General features: G+C 38.9%; 2 protein-coding genes across 6 annotated transcripts in view; one reads left to right on the top strand and one right to left on the bottom strand.

The window, feature by feature from the left end:
• The window catches only part of BORA (BORA aurora kinase A activator), a 30,955-nt gene extending 26,127 nt beyond the window's left edge, over window positions 1-4,828 (top strand). For all 3 annotated transcript variants that reach the window (XM_029936623.1, XM_029936621.1, XM_029936622.1), the window contains exons 11-12: window positions 4,133-4,249; window positions 4,513-4,828. In XM_029936623.1, coding sequence (XP_029792483.1) covers window positions 4,133-4,249; window positions 4,513-4,539 — 144 coding nt within the window. In that variant the 3' untranslated portion in view covers window positions 4,540-4,828. The remainder of the gene's footprint in view (window positions 1-4,132; window positions 4,250-4,512) is intronic.
• Window positions 4,829-7,541: 2,713 nt separating this feature from the next.
• Window positions 7,542-20,456, bottom strand: part of DIS3 (DIS3 homolog, exosome endoribonuclease and 3'-5' exoribonuclease) — a 24,903-nt gene continuing 11,988 nt past the window's right edge. For all 3 annotated transcript variants that reach the window (XM_029936620.1, XM_029936618.1, XM_029936619.1), the window contains exons 7-21: window positions 20,047-20,160; window positions 19,781-19,918; window positions 18,842-18,988; window positions 18,366-18,482; window positions 18,009-18,110; window positions 16,801-16,865; window positions 16,630-16,714; window positions 15,129-15,256; window positions 13,565-13,651; window positions 11,406-11,562; window positions 9,861-10,075; window positions 9,583-9,751; window positions 9,292-9,450; window positions 8,510-8,632; window positions 7,542-7,773 (exon numbers count right to left, since the gene is read on the bottom strand). In XM_029936620.1, coding sequence (XP_029792480.1) covers window positions 7,690-7,773; window positions 8,510-8,632; window positions 9,292-9,450; window positions 9,583-9,751; window positions 9,861-10,075; window positions 11,406-11,562; window positions 13,565-13,651; window positions 15,129-15,256; window positions 16,630-16,714; window positions 16,801-16,865; window positions 18,009-18,110; window positions 18,366-18,482; window positions 18,842-18,988; window positions 19,781-19,918; window positions 20,047-20,160 — 1,890 coding nt within the window. In that variant the 3' untranslated portion in view covers window positions 7,542-7,689. The remainder of the gene's footprint in view (window positions 7,774-8,509; window positions 8,633-9,291; window positions 9,451-9,582; window positions 9,752-9,860; window positions 10,076-11,405; window positions 11,563-13,564; window positions 13,652-15,128; window positions 15,257-16,629; window positions 16,715-16,800; window positions 16,866-18,008; window positions 18,111-18,365; window positions 18,483-18,841; window positions 18,989-19,780; window positions 19,919-20,046; window positions 20,161-20,456) is intronic.

Genomic DNA, 20,456 nt, shown 5'->3' with positions numbered 1-20,456 from the left:
GCCATGTTCCCTCTTGTCAAAAGAACCTTCCCACACACTGCATAGAATTTCTCTCTCTCCTACGTAGTCAACTCCTGTTAGTTTTTTAGCCTAACGGCCGCATCCTCAAAAGAGCACTCCCTGACCCCGGTCGCCACATCTCACGTGCTTCCGTCACTCCCCGGACGCTCTGCACTCTTGCCAGTCACACTGTCTGTCACACAGTCATGTATGTTTGCCTTATCCCAGAGCTTCTGTAATAGCTACTCGTTAAATACTTTGGGATGAAAACAGACGGATGTATAGGTAAGTTCAGCCAGGAGGACTGCATAAAGTCAGAGCAGTGAGCCAACGTTTGGAACCCCGAGGAAAAGGAGGTTTGGTGAAGGAAGCAGAGCCCCCAAAGGAGACTGAGAAGGACCAGCTTGGGGGGCAGGGTGGAGGGACATGCGCAAAGCCCAGCGCCATGGAACATCCTCAGGAAAGAAAGGTCAGTGCTGTGAAAGTAAGGGCAAGGGTTCTAGAGCTTGCGGAGTGGCTGTTGAGTTAATAACAAGTAATTTGATGAGTGACGGCCGCAGGTGGGGAGGTAAACAGTCCGTGGAGGGAGGTAAAGGAGGTGCAGGATGACACTACGTGCAGATAACTCTTCCAAGAACCGTAGCTGAGAAGGGAAGGGTTGCCATAGCTAGAGAAGAACACTAAAGTCCAAAATCTTTTTGTAGTTTCCTTCTTAACTTTGCTTTTTACTTTAAGTGGGGGAGCTAGCACATTTACATGGAGAGGGAGAAGAGTAAAAAGAATAAAGAAAACTAGAAATTGGGCAGGATCATCATTAATGATAAGTATCAGGCAGGTATCCTTTTCAAGTACCAGAGACCAGGACAAGTATTTCACAGAGTCTAATCCTCATGATACCTTCCAGCAGATGCGAGAACTATGATCTGTAAAATGGTGATGGCTTTTACGTATGAAGGAAGCGAGGCGTGCAAGATGGGTAGACTCTAGAGCTCTGGTGGGGGGTCAGCACGAGTGACCCACCTCTGTAGGGGGCTGGGATGGACGTGGCGGCACACACCTGTGGCTGGGGGCTAGCGTGGCTGTAAGGGGCTTGGGCTTGGGAAGGCGGAACGGCAGACTGCAGTTTTATCTCCTAGCCCAGTTATTTCTGTTTCAGGAAGTGAGTGCATCTGTGAGCGAGCTTGTCCCTTCTTACTGACAACAGGGAAGCTGGGGGGTTGTAGGGTAGTAGTTTGATCATTGGGAGTAGAGTTCATATGCGTGTACTTTCAGTGCACTGCCTTCGGTCACGGGAGACACGGTCTTCTGGACCAGTAGCAAGCCAGAGGGACAGAGGACGAGGAGATGTGGATGGCGAGGGAAGGGTGGAAGTGCTGAGGCCTGATTTCGGGGAATGCCAGCTGCTATCCTGGACCTGGAAGGTTTGAAAGACCATCTGATTTATGTGGGAGAAAAATGCAGTAACAGTGTGTAGGATGATGGCAGTAGAAAGACCATTTAAAGGCAGAATAGTCCAACAGGAAGGAGATCTGCATTGCATTCAGAACCCAGTTTGAATTAGAACCCGTCAGAACCTGTCATTTTCAGGCTGTGGGATCTTAAGACAAGGTACACTTGACAGTGAGAAGAGCATGACTTTTTAAGCTAAAAAGCACCTCATCTGCAGCTGAGAAAAACTGTAAAATTGTTGCTGACACCGCTCCTTTGATGCCTAGTTGGTCCGTGGTACGCACCATCATTAGCAGGATCCGGATGAGAGCCAGTGCGGTCAGCAGCGGCTTCTGGGGCCGCCCATTGATTCTTCTCTTCCTGTGAAGTGGGACAAACTGACTCCCCACTGTGTCAGCTTTGCCCTTGATGTACTTACTGATGCTGTACTATCGAGGTACCGAAGCCAGTTGTTTGGCACTGGTGATAAAAGGGTAATTGGCAGGGGTGCCTGGGCATTTCGGCTCAGGTCATGATCCCAGGGTGGTGAGGTCGAGCCCCGCATCGGACTCTGTGCTAAGTGTGGAGCCTGCTTAAGATTCTGTCTCTTCTCTCCCTCTGCCTGTCCCCCTGCCCTCTCTCTGTCTCAAAAATAAAATAAAAAATGAGTAATTGTCAGATTCTCTGGAAGCAATCTGATAATTGTAGTTTTGATCACATAGCTGTCGAATGGCAACACAACCAGGTGTTTCCCCTGGAATGTAGTGGAAGGTTGTTTTTTGTTTTGTTTTGTTTTTACGTGTTACAAGGATTTTGTTCAGGAACAATGTTACTCCCAGTAGTTAACACGTATGCTTCCATCTCTGAAACCTGGAAACATTTTTCTTAAGATCATGTTAGAACACACCTAGGCTATTCTGATGTTGGTGATGGGGACAAAAATACGCCATCTTTTTCTTCCTTCTGATCCTCGTTTGTAGGAAAGAGTTTAAGTGCAAGGTGAATCCCTCCCCTTGTGGGGTTTGTGTTTGGTGCTCAACAGTGCGCAGCCGGATGCCATGTGTGTAGTGGACGGGAGCCTCAGCTTCAGCACCGCATTCTGATACTGGAAAAGTCCCCTTTCTGACCCTTGGGTTCTCCACGTGTGAAGTTAATAGGGTTGTTGTAAGGAGAAAGCAAGAATGGTATCAAATAGAGTGCCTTACAGGCCCTGGCACTTTTTTAGGCACACGAAATATTTATCATACATGTTACCCAAACTGAAGTTTGCCAGAATCCCTTGTTCAATTTGGGGCTGCAACAGCACATCCTAGAATGCTACAGTTAATTAAAATGAAAAGTTGAACTAATACCTAGAGCTATTCATGGTATTATTAAGAAGTAAGATTTGTGTGTCAGCAGTGGGTGTGAGTATAATGTAAATGACCTTTTAAAAGATAAATTAATTTGAATACTTTTAAAGAGAGCATGCCTTTTAGGTAAATCTTAGAGATGCAGCCAAGCCATTCAAAGACAAGCTTGGTAAAGAGATCGGAATTTGAAGTCAATTGTAATCCTCACTTTATCTACTGAGTGTGATCACCGGAGTAACCAGTAACCGGAAAGCAGGTGTCTGCTGGCTTGTTCACGGCTTCTAAAGGAAATTACAAGATACATTTTAGTAAAGGAATGGTATAGTACTGTCAGGTTCCTTCACCCCGGCCGCTCCGGCCCTCGGGGCGGTGAATCCTTGCGGGTTCGTGATCCTGAGGGAGGGAGAGAAAGGGCAGGGAGGGGGAGCACAGAGAGTAAGGACACAACACAAGGTTTCTCATCAAGCCCCTTCCACTTCATTTAGAAAATAATACTCTTATATAGGGTTTGGGGCGGGGAACTGACCCAGGTCGGTTGCCAGGTAACAGAGTCAAATGAATATTAGAGAAAGGGGAACCCGAAACTGAAACTCCGGACACAGCATCAAAAAGAAGCGCCCAGACTTGCGTCTGCAATGCTTAGCGCTGCATAATCCAAAATGCGGTTTGATCTTTTGTTCATTTTGGCTTTTCTCGTCTGGCTCAGTATGACTGTCTCTGAATCCCGGACCAGGAAATGCACTCTCCTAGCCTCCAGATGTAAATCTTGTTTTTTGGTTGCTCCCTGGAGAGCGATATCTCCTTGCCTGAGGCGGCCCCCAACATAGTACAATGACTACTTGAAGAGCAAACTATTCTATGTAGAACTATGTTTTATGTTTCTATATTACTTTTAAGTTGCATTATGATCAGTATTAAATACACTGTTTTGTTCAGTTGTGAATGGTAGTATATAGTGATTCATTTATATTTATATATAATTATATAAACTCTATATTTTAGATTTTTTTTAATGTTTATTTTTGAGAGAGAGAGAGAGAGAGAGAGAGAGCACAAGCTGGGGAGGGGCGGAGAGAGAGAGAAGGAGACAGAGAATCCAAAGCAGGTTCTGGGTTCTGAGTTGTCAGCACAGAGCCCAGTGCCAGGGCTCGAACTCATAAACTGTGAGATCGTGACCTAAGCCAAGTTAGCTGCTTATAACTGACTGAGCCACCCAGGCGCCCCAGTATATGTAATTTTTGAACTATATTTTATGTAAGTATTTATTTTATTGAAACAAAAGTTTCTCAAATTTTGTGGATAAGTCAATTCGTTTGCAGTGTTACCTTGGTATTTTTTCTCTTTTCTATCAGATGGATAGTGGCTATAACACACAGAATTGTGGAAGCAATATTACGGATACGGTTGGAGCAGATAGTGATGCACAAACCTTGGAAGTTGAGAATAAATCTCAAGTTCTTAATACAAAGGTATGGAAAAAAAGAGAAAGTGTGATATGTTTGTAGCTTATAAGTATTTGCTGAATGTGATTTTTAAAAGTAAGCAAGCATTAGGAGACAGGAAAAGTACTCTCTTTGTTGCAGAATATGGACTTCTAGAAAATCCTTTCTTCACTGTCCCTTTAGAATTCATAAGGAAATCTTCATTCCAGTTTTAAAAAGTATTCACATAATAGTTGCACTCTTGAGTGGTCTGATTCAAGCATCAAGTAAGATTTTTTATTTCCCCACAGGAAGACGGCATGACCCAGCGATGTTGAACGAGAGCAGCACTCCGTCCCCAAGACCGCAGTCCACAGAATCATCTCTCTGAACCAAAGACCGTCAGCGAATGGCTCCTCACATATTTTTTATGCACAGGATCAATAATGTGATCATGATTGGGAAAAAGTTGCTTTAACTAACATGTTTAGCTTTTTTTCTTTTCCCCCTTAATGTGAAAAATCAAGGGCTTAATTTAGTGACATGGGAACAACAGAAAAGCTCCTTGAACTTTCAAGTCATTGAAGTACAAGTGCATTTTTTATTAATAAATATTTTTGTACTGACTTTGATTGACGTGCTTAATAAATTTGAGTAAGGACTTTGCCCCGGTCTTGCAGGGTCGGTGAACGGTTTATTAGTAACCCTGAATTCATACAGCACTGAGGTTGGCAGTAGTTTTCAGAACACGCAGAATTGTGAGGGCGCTGGTTTACATAAAATGAATATTTTACATAATATACATACCTAAAATGAATATTTAGATGTATATACATTTGTGAAAGAAATAGATGACTTAGACAAAAAAACAAACTTAAGACATACAAAGATGAAGGTTTCCAGAACTTTTCATTCTTGATTTTCTGTGCAGAAATTCTCAGTTCCAGTGACTACTTTAAAAAATGTGAATACTAGAAAGTTCTAGTTTCACGCATAATTGGGCACCTGGGTGGCTGTTTGGTAGGGCTTCCCCTCTTGGTTTCAGCTCAGGCCACAATCTCATGGTCATGGATTTGGGCTCCACTGACAGTGCAGAGCCTGCTTGGGATTCTCTCTATCCACCCCACCCCGCACACCTGCGTTCTCTCTCCCAAAAATATATACTATTAGAGGGGTAAATGTGGGATGCCCAGAAAATACTCCATCCCTAGGGTTGGGACATCCTTTTCAGCTCAAATTTGGCTGGGGAGAGGCATGAACCTGGAAGAACCAAGTAAATGAGTGGGGACTGGGGGGACTGGGTGACACATTCTATAGGAATTTAGGCCTATAAAGTTGTGGTTGGGCAGACACAAAACTGATTTTAAAATGTTCAGTTCATACTGGGAGTAGAAGGGCTAAATAAATTTTTTTTGAAATATTCCTTCTCTCTGGAGAATGGATATTTGTATTTACAAATCACCTTTTAAAAGTATCTTAGGGGCTCCTGGGTGGCTCAGTCAGTTAAACATCTGACTTCAGCTCAGGTCACGATCTCAGTTTGTGGGTTCGAACCCTGCATTGGGCTGTGCTGACAGCTAGCTCAGAGCCTGAAGCCCGCTTCAGATTCTGTGTCTCTCTCTCTTTCTAACCCTTCCCTGCTTGCGCTATCTTGGTCTCTCAAAAATAAATGAAAACCATAAAAAAACAAAAGTTATCTTATTCAAAAAATGGAGGAATAATTCATATATACCCCTAGGAAATAAAAACATACTATCGTGTCATTTTATTTTTTGCACCTTGTAAGTATACCACCAGCCTGCAAAAAGACCATTTCTTCTGTGAACTTGACTTCTCTCCTCCAGCACACTAACCATTAAAGCTAATGTTAGTCACTAGGTCCATGTCTAAAGACTTATTATGAAGTTGAGTACTTAAGCACATAGGCTTTAGAATCAATATAAACCAAGTAAACTATGGGCTGTTGGCAAAGGATTTTTAAGTGGTGGGGCAGTGGAAATCAAATCAGTGGTATTTCGTGACACATCAAGGTTATGAAAAAAGGTTTTGTTGGAACAATGCCAGGCCTGTCTACACACCATCTGCAGCTGCTTTCACACTCTAAGGGAAGAGTCGAGTACCATGTTGGAACAGAGACTGTATGGCCAGCAGAGCCTAACATGGAGGGGCCTTTACAGAAATGGCTTGGGGACACCTGCTCTTGCATGTTAGCCCATTACTTGGACCTGAGGCCACTCAGTTATTTTCTTTCAACTGAAACAAGTTCTGCCTCAATGTATGGATGTTTTCCTCAGTCTAGGAAACTAGAACAATCACTTAATTGTTGAGTGCCTAAATGATGGTACACATAATCGTAATTCCTCCCACTGAGTACACCTGCTGACATACTGCCAATCCTTTCTCTGGCATTTACCACAGGCTCCTCGAGGCAGAGACAGTTTACCTGACTTGGTGATGATCCTGGTACACTGTAAGTACTTCAGAAACTGGGTCAGCTAAGTAAACTCTTTTTAAAGGTAGCTCTATCTCATAATATTCTTAAGAAACAATAATTACTAATCTTGTTAACAAGGCATACCAAACTAATATTTACTTCAATCTGTTCCCTTATGTATGTCCTGAACACAATCCCCCTTTCCGATAGAACCTGATACATATGCAGTTTAAAAGCCATTAATGACCACTTTTTATATGTAACATGATGTAGATGTTTAATGTTCCATCTCTATTTTCTTTGAGTCTCAATGCCTTACTTGGGTTGGGGAAAGATGTGAGCTCCAAGGTCAAGGATGGTGATTGCACTTATTACCTAGTATTAAAACAAACTTTTTCCAGTCAATCAAAATATCTTATGTCTTGCCTTCCTACATCCAATTCCCAAAAACTCACAGTTGTTTAAGGACCACTAATAAAAATGCAGGAAGCGTTCAGCAGTAAGGGAACACTTAATATAAATGAGGTAAATTAAAGATGGCAAAGGACTAAATCCTTGACAAATCTTGACTTCATTGTCTCGAAATCTAATAACTGCCATTCCAAACACGGACAGCTTTCAAGATTTAGAAAGAACAGATTGTTGTTCCTGACTTCTAAAATGTTCTGTTTTCCTCCATAGGAAAATGATAGTTTTTTCCTATCAATATTAAATAATCAAACTACTGATGTAAAATTAATCTGTTCTTTAGCGAGCAGATGAATGCTCTATTTAAGTGATCTTTACAGATCCTTGGCGTTGCTACCTATCACTAAGTGATGGATATTCAATTGAATTTTTATGCACAGATAGTTCTGTTCCATTCAGAAATGAAGTAGTATGATGGGGCAGACAGTCAACACACAGTTCAATAAAAATGCAAATTTTTAAGACCATTAAAATGTACTTAAGAGTAGCAAACTGTATCACACACTTCTTAGGTTTAAAAGTGTTCGCTCAAGGTTTTTTTTTTTTTTAAGGAAACCAGTCTTTGAAGTTGTTTTGTTGACTATTGCTATTTTTCACGTTTCTTCTTCTTTCTCTCTGGTTCCTTAATGTCCATGTTTGGAGCATCAACCGGAATGCTTATTCCTGGGATCTAAAGTAATGCAGACAGGCAAAAATAAGGTCAGTAAAAGCATTAAATGAGGATAAATCTCATTCTCATTTTCTCCTTCCCAGTCACAATTTCAAATTTAACAGGACGTAGAGATAGAGAGAAGTTGTTAGTAAAGGTTTTGTATAAGTTTGTGTATTTCACACACAAACAGTGGTTCAAAATGTAAAAGGCCGACAGTCTCCATAGATGGGAAGCTGTCCGTGACACTGTCACTGTCATTTGGAAAGTGTGGTTTAGCGTTAGCACTTCCAGTTTGCCCTAGTGTTAGTGTGACACTAGGATCCTGGTGACTGTGACAGTCAGCATCAGAGGCCTTAGGTTTCTGGGGGCAGAACAAGGTTAAGAATCAATATCTTAGGGTAAAACATACTTAATCTTCAAAAGTACAGATTTCAAAACCAATAAAAGTGAAAAGGGACCAGGCAGAATATCTCAGAGTTCTGCCTCTTATGCTGAGGACCTTTTCTAAAGAATCCTCAATGTCTGGGATCCCACAGCTTAGGGAAATCAGCCAGAAAATAGATTTGCTATGCAAACATATGGCCCCTACACTACTTACAAGATCCTCTCTATACTTCTTTGCTGAACCAACTGAGCCACCCCGGCTCCCTGATTCTCTGTTCTTGAGCAGAAATAACTTAGGAGCATACCCCCGTCTTTCACACAACGTGTGCTCTATCCGACCACAACACGGACAGTTCAAGTGTCGTCTTACCTGTGGTTCTACCAGGGACATTCGGATTTTCTGATGCTGAAGATTAGATGAGTCTAACATGATTTTCACTTTAACTTTATCAAAAATATGGAACACGGTATCCTCTATTTTAAGTGAAGGGATCTAAAGAAAACACATTTTACTGTTTTTTAAACTGCTTTCTTAGACTTCAGGTTTGTTCTAGTTCTTTATCTTTCACATTAACTTAAAAGTTTACGTCCATATTTAATAAGCATCTAGGTATTCAATATGACCAAAACCACCAGTCTAGTACCTTCACATAGATACACATGGTCTATTTATGTGCATACTACCCCCTCTCAGTAAGATGGCCCCAATATCTATATTCATTCATCCCAGGATCCTCACCCCATTCACTAGCAAATTGTTGGTCTACTCGAGGAAAAGGTACCGTGGGCGGAGCTCGCTGTTTTGTAGTTCCATTAAGGTTAGGGAAGTCAGGAGTGTCAGTTAAGAGACACTAGAAAGAGGTTTAGAAAACTCCTCTAAGCTACAAGCAGCCATTTATTCCTTTAATGCATCTGTCCACCTAGTGCGAAGCATAATTCAAGTCTTCCTGGGAGGGGGGAACTACACAACGTAAAACAAATCGAGGACAACACTAGTATGTGAGAAGATACACTGAAGTGGGGAATTATGAACAAAGTAAGTTTAGCTGGTACATGTAAACTCGGTAGCATATGAAAAATAATTTTATCCTTTCTAGATACCATCAAAGAAAAAGTGCTGCCTCCAGAAAAAAAAAATTAGAAATACTGTACCTCATCATCATAAATAAGCCTTGGCTTTGGTTTGTCCTTTTCTTCAAAAAAGACTGTGCCTTCTAAACCATACTTTGGAATTAACACCACAATAGCATTCTTCCTTACAAATAGAATGTAGGCTTCTTCACTTACTATTCCTTTGCTTTTGAAGAACAACTGTAAAATAACATATAACCTTATTAAGGACTGTCTTAAAATATTTTTGAAATTAACAGAAAACATTCTGGAATTAAATTATAGGCGAACAAAATGTCATCTCCCCTAGTATTATCGACAGAGGGCAAACACCTGAGTATGAAAAGCCACGGATGCACGTTGGGCATACTGAGCCATTTTGTGCCGGAAATTAAGATTTTTACATAAATCTGCAAGCTTGTGTTTGTCTGTCAACTCTGGATAAGTGCAGTCGGCCCCGACAGCCACAGCCAACAACCGATGGACAATGATATCTGCGTATCTGGACACACGAAGGAGAAATAATTCACACTATGTTAGCATTAAAGTATCTTCTCACAATTCAAAACCAACTACTCTCTATCTCCTATAATTCTGGAAGAAAAAAGTACCTTCTGATGGGCGAAGTGAAATGTGTGTAGATCGGAGAGGCTAAGCCGTAGTGGTGGAAATCATTATCCATTCCAGAGCAGAAGTACACAGCCTGCATCATACAGCGAGTGGCTAATATCCTTAGGAGAGTGTTCAGATACGGGAAGGTAGGAGACTCAGCCCGGTCCAGAGAGTCAGCCAAGGACTTGGCCGTATCCGTTTTAATTTCCAAATTCTAAGAGCAATGAAGGGGAAAGAGCATCATATTAGACATTTTAGAATCAGTACCACTATGTCTTCAAAACACAAATCAAATGGAACAAATATGGTGGCCTTGACCAGATGTTAAGTATTTATATCTTTTGTCCTTAACCTAGGAGAACTATAAATAACTTATAAAAAGTAATGATTATATTGTGTAATATCAAAGCAGAAACTTTTCTGAATGCACGTAAAGGTACTTAAGTATCGACCTCCCGAAGAAGTCTCAAAGGGGAAACGGACGGTGGTAGCAGTAGCGCTCTCTCTCCAAGTCCAAGTTGTGCCTGCCTGTTCTCTGTTGCAAGAGGAAAAACAAAATCAAAGCAGATCTGGATACTTTTCAGCATATCTGGATTTCCTCTGCAGATATTTATTTTCCTTCCACTCAAAGTAGAAGTAAAGGCCAGGAGCAAAATAAAACTGTATTGATCACTATACCTCAATCCACTGATATGCCAAAGTAAAGTAACTGCTTTGTTCTACTTCGGGAGAGGAGGTGAAAATACTTAAATCCTCCTTCCTCTCCCCAGATCTTAGAAGGAGTAAGACAGTAAGAGGAAAACCCCCCAATCTGCAGTGTAAGCATTAGGGCAGAGGAGAAGCTGACTGTTCTGATGGAGATGGCAGGGGCAGTACCCCAACAAAAAGATGTGAAAAATCAGAAACCAACACCATTCCATTAGAATAAGTCCCTGAGACCCAATACTATTTCCAGCTCTCTTTTGGGCAGGAAAGACTGGACTCGAATAAATGATCCAAAGAAAAGCAATGTAAGCCACAGTGCCCCAAAGGTAAGGGTAATTATGCCTAAATGAGAGTCCACTAACCAAAGCTATGCCGTGGAGGATACATTCCCTAATGCAGACAATGAATGGACTTGTTTCGGAGGGACATGATATAAAGAGGGCTTAACTGAATTGAAGGTAAGAGGAAAAAAAATTATGTCTCTAAAGTCAGGCAGTTCACAGGAGGCATGAAATAACACAGGCATAAAGAACATGTATGAATAGATATGAAAGAGCTTCATATGGTCAGAATATTGCAAATAACTCAGTCTAGAACTTTTGTCTGTAGCATAGACCGCTCTTTAAGGACATTAAAGGATTTTATTAAGCAAATGATTTCAATGTGGAAAGAGATGACTATACCCAAGTTAGGTAATTTTTTTTAAAAATAAAAAATTGTACTGGCATATTTTTGTATCAAAAAACGAAACTTTCATGTAGATGCAAATACAGATAATTTAGTATAACGGATAGATCGCAACACAAATAAAGATGATTTTGCAAACTCTGTGACCTTACCTTGGATTTAGCTGCTTTAACAAGGATTTCATAATTTGATGGAGGAGGGGCAGGATGTTTTCGAAGCAGGGCATGTTCTGAAAATTCTTCATGAATTTTTTTTGCAACAGAGATATTGGCAAGTAACATAAATTCTTCCACCATGGAATTTGTTTCTCTGCCAACAGAAAAATCGTTAAATAAGGACATCACATTTATTCCCAGGTTACCATCTCTATCAATGAGACAACAGAAGTACTTCCTATGTAAACATTCATAGGGTGTGCACATGCTTATTTTTAATCACTTATGACTCTCTTTCATTTCTGAGCTGTTATGTTAACAATCTATTACTATGCATCTACTACATGAGTAAATCTCATGTGAGAGACTTTAAAATTACATTTAAAAAGTAAAAGCTTTACAGGGCACCTGGATGGCTCAGTTGGTGAAGTATCTGACCTTTGATTTTTGCTCAGGTCATGCTATCACAGGTCGGGAGACTGAGCCCGGCACTGGGCTTGCACTGACAGTGCACAACCTGCTTAGGATTCTCTCTCTCCCTCTCTGTCCCTTCCCTGCTCTCATTCTCTCTCTCAAAAATAAATAAATTTTAAAATGAATAAATAAAGCTTACTAACTCTAGTAATATATAAAATCTAAACTGTACTGAGCCATTTTTCACCTTCTTTTACTAGGTCTAAAGAGATTTTTATTTAACTATAAACACATTTTTAAAAGTTTAGTAAGAAGAATTAAAAGCTATTTAGATCAGATAAACTTGGGCTTAAAAAATTAAAATTTTCACCAATAAATCACCAAAATGAGGAAATTATATTTACATTGGTGATTCTGGGTATTTATTATAGGCCAGCCATTGCGCTATGTTGTGAGGTATCTACACACACACACACACACACACACACACACACACACACACACACGTCCTGTTTTGCAGATGAGAAAACTAAGGATGTGTAGTGTTCTCTTGCTCAAAGTCAGAGTTAGTAGTAACAAGACCCAAACCCACATAATCTGACTTCAAAACTCTTAACCAATTTCATATTGCTATTCATTCTACATAGTTAGTCCATGTCTATTTACAACTTAGGTTAGTAAATGATCTGTGTTCTGTTTACATTGTGTTTTCTTTCTCCCAAGTCACTGAACATGCATTATGTTAACCTTTCATTCATGTTTCCATTTTTAACATCCTGGAACTTCTTGACTAGATTCCTAAAGTATATTAATTTTTTAATATTTGGAAGGCTTCTAATGATACCTTTAAAACTACAATCTCTTAGAAATGTGTTTTTTCTTCTTCTTGGTAAGAAGAAATGGGTGATGTTCTACTTTGGCAAAGTTAGATTTGACATTTTCCTCAAAAAAACCTAGTAAGAGGCTCACTGTTCATATTAACATTAGTTATATTTGCACAATAGTTCACCCCAAAGTATTTTTTTTACTGTAGCTCTAATTTTATAAAGAACATACTGGTCCTAAGAAACTTGAGTACATGCTCATTTTTAATCCTTGTTCATTTAATAGAAAAGTGTAAATACACATTTAATGTCAGAATTACCTGATAAGAGGCATGGAAAGGAGGCCTAACTCTGATTTAACTAAAAATAGCCTTGCTTCCTAAATCTTTACCAAATCAATACAACAGTAACAACAATAACATCTGAGTATGAGGTAGGTACCATTCAATCCCATTGTGAGGTAGGTACCATTCAATCCCATTTTACCAAAAAACAGAGGTCTAGAAACATCAAATAACTTGTCTGGAGCTACTGAAGGAAATGAGATCCAAACCTAGGTAGCCTAGCTTCAAAGGATGTGGTCTTGACCACTAATCTCTTCCATATTAAATACCTAAGTTACTAGGGTAATCTTTTACTTACTGCAACTATTACTAGTCAAGTTCTATCACACCACACATCAAGACCAATTCAAATTGAAAATTTTTTCTATTATAATACTTCTCAGTTTTATATAAGATGGACTAAAGCAAAAATCATGTTTACTTTCTCTACATGTCAGAAGTAAAAAACTACAGAAATCATAGGCCTACTAGAAATAGGTATTTTGGGTATAACTATGTTTTGTTTATTATTATATATACTAGATACAACATCTAAAATAAAAATCTTATCTGCTGCCCATTAAATGTTACATACCTAAGTTCCTTGGTCTGTAGATCTATAGGATCATGAGTTTCACTGTCCATGTGGAATCGAACTTCTGGAGAGGAAAGTGTCAAAGCCCTAATTAAAAATTAAAGAGGTGAATTAGTCAAGATCTAAAATGTAGTTAAAAAGAGGACCGTAGTGGGGCACCCGGGTGGGTTAGTCAGTTAGCCGCCTGACTCCTGATTTCAGCTCAGCTCACGCTCTCATGGTGTGGGACCGAGCCACTTGCTGGGCTCTGCACTGCCAGCACGAAGCCTGCTCACGCACAGGCTCTCTCACTCTCTCAAAATAAGTATTTTTAAAAACTTAAAAAAAAGAAGACAATAGCAAGACAACAAAATATGAGTTCTTGTGCTTCTGAGAATCTAAATATGTTCTGTACCCAAACTACGGGCTTTTACTGAGTGACACGGGTCTATAATCACTTTTATAAATAAAGAAGATAACAGATAGGGTTTTATTAATACCGAAAACAATGGGTTGGGGTACAGGATGGCAGAGAGAGGAAAAGGGAGGCTGCCACGCAAAGATGAGTAATATCAGAAGACTCACAGATCAAAAGTGCCTCCACATTCACTCAGTCAACAGAGAGGGGACCGATAAAATACTGCCCTGATATATACACACACTGGCGCTACTGATCTGGAATGTCACATGTCACACAACACCCTACGCTAAGGGCTTTCTGTGCGCGGTTCACTTAATGAGTTAGCAAGTTCTCCTGTGAAAAGTAAACGCCAACAAGGCAAGTCTTAGGTCTCTTCATACCTTGATGCTATTTTCATCAGCTCCAAACCAACTTAAAGAATTTTAATGAAGCTGGTAAACCCTAAGCAATCAGGGCGAAGGCGGAAACGCAAGGGAGAAAAAGATGAGATGGTGCAAAATAATTTTTACCTTTTCCCTCAATTCTTCAGCTTTATTAGAAGAATGACCAAAGGAATACTAGAGAGAGAATCTTGACAAATATTCCTTTCTTGCCATGCAGTCTTTACAACAAGATTGTACCCTACGTTTAGTCTGTGTTTCATACTACATCTAGCCTAAAAAGCAATTCGCTCTAAGACTGAGAAGATTCAATGATCTGTTTTTACCAGATGACTGTATAGTTACAAAATTAAGTACAGACTGTTTCTGACGTCAAAAAATATCTTTCCTGTCCTAATTAAGAGAAGCTACGTTACAAATGCAAATTTCTCTTACTTTAAAACCACCAAAATGAATATGATTTCAATTTGTATTTTATTCATTTTGCTTTTAAAACAAACCTTTTCTTTCACATTTATTAATTTTTGAGAGACAAAGACAGAGCACAAGCAGGAGAGCAGCAGAGAGAGAGGGAGACACAGAATCTGAAGCAGGCTCCAGGCTCTGAGCTGTCAGCACAGAGCCCGACACGGGGCTCGAGCCCACAAACAGCTAGACCCAACATGGGACTCGAACCCACGAACTGTGAGATCATGACCTGAGCCACAGTTGGACACTCAACTGACTGAGCCATCCAGGTGCCCCTAAATTAAGATACTTCTTAATAAATATTTTTGAAATATACCCTTTTTCAATTCTTCTTCTTTTCAAAATTTTAGCTAGTTTATTTAGTCCACGGAGACTAGTGGTGATATCATCATTCATGGCTGTGGAGTCAATTCTCATCTGAGCTTCAGCATAGGTGAGAGAAGCCTACAAAAGAAGCCACACGTTACTATAACTCTCCTAGAGACCAGACACTGTATTCTCATACTTGCCCTATATGCTTACAGCTAGATTCCTAGCTACAAGGTTCATACTCCACACCTATGACCTCTGGCTCATTATTTTGTATCTGATGCAATACAAACAGAAGCAAACTCATGTTAAAAAATAAACAGTAGTATTCATTGGTAAATAAATTACTTAAAACTTCAATTACTTTTGTAGATCAGTTACTGTATAAATATCTAGGTAATGCTTAAATAAGATAAAAAGGGAAGTTAAATTATTCTCAATGACTGTAAAGTAAAATTGTTTCCAGATGATCATTGCTTCCTTACTCAATGGCAAATAATTAAGAAACTATAATAGTCTATACATGTTTTACCAAAAAAAATCTACAAAATACCCCATATTAAGTACCTAAAAATAAGACAAATCATAGGAAAAAAGTTTTCAGGTAAGTTCTAATTATAATCCGAATATACAAATAGTGTATTCATTCCTTCTGTTCCTATTTCACATCTCATGGAAAACTACCACTTTAACTTATTTAAAAATAAAAATAAAAGTACTTCACCTTACGTGAAAATCAGGAATAGTATCAGAGAGTTAGATGATACTGATCAGGTCAGATTCTGGGGAGAGCCAACTTACCTACTAGGAATTAAGTATTCCCCTTACAAAAATGTTTCTGTTGTATATTCACAATTTTTTTTTCATATAATTTAGTTACACTGACCAAATCTGGGATAAAATAAACTCATCCTTTTAAAAAATACAAACTGAGGAAGACTTAAATCATTCACACGTGACTATCTGTCAGTCCAGCCTTCTTTCTTTTCCAACCACTAGTTCATCCAAACCTGTGAAGGCAACTAGTTGGTGGCAGCCCTCAGGGGAAGATTCTCGGCAAAGTGAGAACATAAGGAATCTGGGGAGATTTCCAATAAAGAGAAGGATGAGAAAGTTGACCTGACTCCCTTTTGCCTGACCGGTGACCTCAGGTAGGTTCTGCTGAAATCCAACCATGATTCCTAACATCGTTTCTATGAAAAACTGTGAGTCACAAGACGACGGTGTACATGCCAACTCTGAAAATATTGATGGTTTATAAGCTGGAACCATTTCAAATGGCAGTGTTCCTGAGCTGGGGCAAAAAGTCATCGATTTAGCCTTCTCAAGTATCCAGCCTTTGTATGTTTCAGAATATAAGACAACTGCAGCAAGAATTAAGCAGGTAACTGAAAAAAACTAGATTTTGCTGCAGCACTGGGGGAAAAAACCTGACTTTTTCAAAATCATCTAGAATACTGTCAAAATACCAAAGATTTTAAACATTTAATATCAACCATAAAACTAACCTTTGAATTAATGGCACTTTTGGTAAACCTCACTTTTAAGATTTCAGCATTGTGATTCATTTCCCAAATACAGGAAAATGCCAACCTAAGGGGAAAGTAGACAGTGTTGATTAAGAGGAATCAGTCAGAGTAGTAAGTACTATGTTCTTATGAAAAAACATGCATAAATACCTGTCAACGTTACATCTTAAGGAACACAAGTTAGAGCTAAGCAACTCTGGAACCATGTCAATCCTCTGGAACAGAAAAGAGGGGCAGACTGCTGAGCTACAGCCATACATGTGAGGTTTCATTCTCAAACGGCATTAATTTAACATGGAGGGAAAAGGCTTTGTGCATAAACCTGAGAGAATATGAAACGTCTGTCTCCAGAAAAAGTACTTCCACACAACTGTTATAAATGGGAAGCAACGAAAGGAAACTGGACTTCATGTCCATGGAAGTGGATGTAAGCAGAAGTCCTCTCCACAGCCACCGAGCAGGCCTCCGAGCTTGCATCTCTGCTCTGTCCAGTAAGTTTGTACCAGGTAACAGACACGAGCCTTAACAGCCCTAAGAATGGACCTTTCTCCAACACCTAACTCAAACTACATGGTGTTTTAGACTTACTGAAAAAGACAGCCACAAAATTTTTATGGAAAAAAACCACATGGAAGAACCTTGACAATGAATTCATAATAGACTAAGCTAATTTTCCTTTCTATTTTCCCAATTTTCTCTGTAGGTTATGCAAGATTACTTTAAAAAGAACTGGCAAATTATGACAAAATAGACTCATGACTTAACTTTAAAAGCAACAGAAAATACATTAGTTACCCACAGCTAGTAAGTTTATGTTATATAACAAGTTATATTAACCAAATCGACTTGTTATTTGGGCCACTCAGTAACAAAACGTATTGCACTATCTTCACTGATTTAAGGTCACCTTCTTCTATGTATGCCTTTTAGCTAATTCACGTACTATTCCAGACTGTTACGAATTCAAAAGTGCCCATGGTTTTTACAGACTAACAATGCACAACTCACATAACAGTTGTTCATTGTAAATCACTAAATACTGAGGCTGCATACACCCTTCTCAGGAGTCACCGCAGATGACTTATTATTAAAAAACAGGGGCGCCTAGGTGGCTCACTCGGTTAAGCGTCTGACTTCAGCTCAGGTCATGATCTCGCAGTTTGTGAGCTCCACCTCCACATCACGCTCTCTGCTGCCAGCTCAGAACCTGCTTCAGATCCTGTGTCTCCCTCTCTCTCTGACTCTCCCCTCCTCGTTCCCTCTCTCAAAAATAAACATAAAAAAATAAATAACAAAATAGATGATGAAAAAGTTACAAATGTGTATGTCAAAGTTCCATTTTAAATTTAACTCCTTACCTTTTCACAAAGATACACCGTTGTTCCCCTTCTGGCTGACTCTTGATCCAAAGCATTTCCTGGCCTAATAAAATGGCTAACATCTGCAATATGGACACCAACCTTAAAAAGATAAAAAGGATGTCTACATGTTTAATTGGGTCAATGTACTAATGGAGTTCAAATGAAAAGAAATAGAGCAAAACTGAAAAAGGGCAGGCACATTTACCATTTCAGTTTTTGATACATGCCCATTAGTCACTGAAGCTTAACTGAGTAGGCATGAATACTTCACAAATTCTATAATGAGTCAAAAGAAAATGAACTCAAAAATGAACTATATATTTGGAAAAAAACACATCACTACAACAAGAATACCTCCAAATTTCCATTGTCAAGTTCTCTACAATGCAGAGCGTCATCTATATCGGTGCATCCTGGCGGGTCCACACTGCACACGCACAGATGTCTCAGGTCTTCTCGGTTTTTCATGTCCTAGAAGACGCCACATTATTAAGAAATAATCTACTGTGGTAGTACGAATCGAACAGCTCTTATGAAATCAATAATCTCTATGTATGTTAAAAGAAAGTTTGTTAATAATAACCACACATTCTGATCCATAATATATGGTTTCTTCACCTTTGAACAATCTGACATAGGCTAGTGTTGGTTTCCAAAAAAAATGTATCTTTGAGTAAAACCAATGACTTTTGTAATACCTAAATGTTCTGTATCTACCTAAATGCGAAGGAGCAGAGGACTATGGTCTCTACGTATTTAAAAACACATACAGATATCAAATTCGCCCAGACACAGTGATTTATAAAGTCACTACATTCTTCTCAACTTACCTTTTCAGTAATGCTCCAGGGCATCTTTGGCAGAAAGCTGAGCACAGCCTGTGAAAAAGGCTGATGGGGAACGTCATGCTCAAGCAACAGAACTTCTGTTTCGGTCTCTTTATCTCCAACTTCACCTAGGTTTTTTACAAAGTGTCCCTAAGGCCAAAAAGTATCATTAAAAAGGTGAATTTTTGTTTGGTCATTTATATTTTATTATTACATTAAATTCTTGAACATTTAAATATCAACTCAGAATTTCTAAATGTTCCCAATGCTTTTTGATTTTAATGTTTATTTTTGAGAGAGAAAGAGAGAACGTGCATGTGCACATGAATGGGAGAGGGGCAGTGGGGAGGTGGGGGACAGAGGATCTGAGGTGGGCTCTGTGCTGACAGCAGAGAGGCCAACGCCAGGGCTCAAACTCACGAACCGTGAGATCATGACCTGAGCTGAGGTTGGACGCTTAACCAACTGAGCCACCCATGTGCCTCCCAATGCTTCTTAAAAATGATTCTACAGATCTCAAATGATTTAGGATGGAGACTTCCTGAGAGTCCAGTTTTTATATAGCAGAGTGTCTCTTTATTTCCCATGATCTTTAAAGTTTAAAATGTACTTCAAATACAGTAACTTCAAAATTTATGAGAATCTACCTAGGTTTCAAATACCATTTTTGTAGCCATTATCAAAAGTTATTTGTTAGGAAATTTGAGTAAAAATAATCAAATGATTTACAACAGAATTTCATAACATTGATTTTCAAATAGGTTTTACTACTTATTAAGTAACTTTGGGAAATATTCCTATATTCACATTGGAATATAGTGAAACATTCATATATTCATATTCCTATGAATTTTATTACAAAAGCGGATTCTACTTTCACTAAAAGAAAGCAATTTTATACCTAATTCTTAATTTAATATTCTAAGATAAAATAAAGCTTACGTTTGGGTATCTGGAATTTCTGGGCCAACCATCAATAGCAACAATAATTCTCCGTCCTTCTAATGTAGAAGCCTGTCTGGTTTCTATCCGAATTCTAGGGATTCTCTTATCAGCAGGGGTAAAGAGATGTCTTCTTGACTAAAAAAAATTAGGACAGAAGATTTTATACACAGACACACAAATCTTGAGGATAGGGGTCTGGGGAGGGTTCTAGGTTCTATTTAATGGGTATCATTTTTAATTACATTAACATGCTATTTACTCACCTCTTTAATATCAGACTTGGAAAGCATGCCACAATATGGTCTCCAATTTCTTTTTATTATTCCTACAACTCTACCTGTAGGTTTTAACATTTTTTCACTTACAGTAGTCTTTAGCTGAAATTCAAAAATAAAAATTTTCAAAGTTATTTTTCCTCCAAGTATAATGAGACAATTTCTCTTCAAAATCAGAATATGAATATGGATACTAATACTTTCAGGCAGTAAATTATGACATAGAGCTACAGAATCTTGATGCTCCAAAATTCTAAGTGAGAACATGCCAAACCAAACCATGGAAATAGTTCCATAATAATAAAGCACTATAAAAAAGTCAAAAAACAAAGAAAAAATATGAAAAATATGAATATAACTGAATAAATGTCAGAACTCAACTCTTCAGATTATACATA

The sequence above is a fragment of the Suricata suricatta genome, chromosome 4 (assembly GCF_006229205.1).
Source record: "Suricata suricatta isolate VVHF042 chromosome 4, meerkat_22Aug2017_6uvM2_HiC, whole genome shotgun sequence".
Lineage (NCBI taxonomy): Eukaryota > Metazoa > Chordata > Mammalia > Carnivora > Herpestidae > Suricata > Suricata suricatta.
The sequence above is the reverse complement of the archived record's forward strand: the minus strand, read 5'-3'. Positions and strand labels throughout refer to the sequence as shown.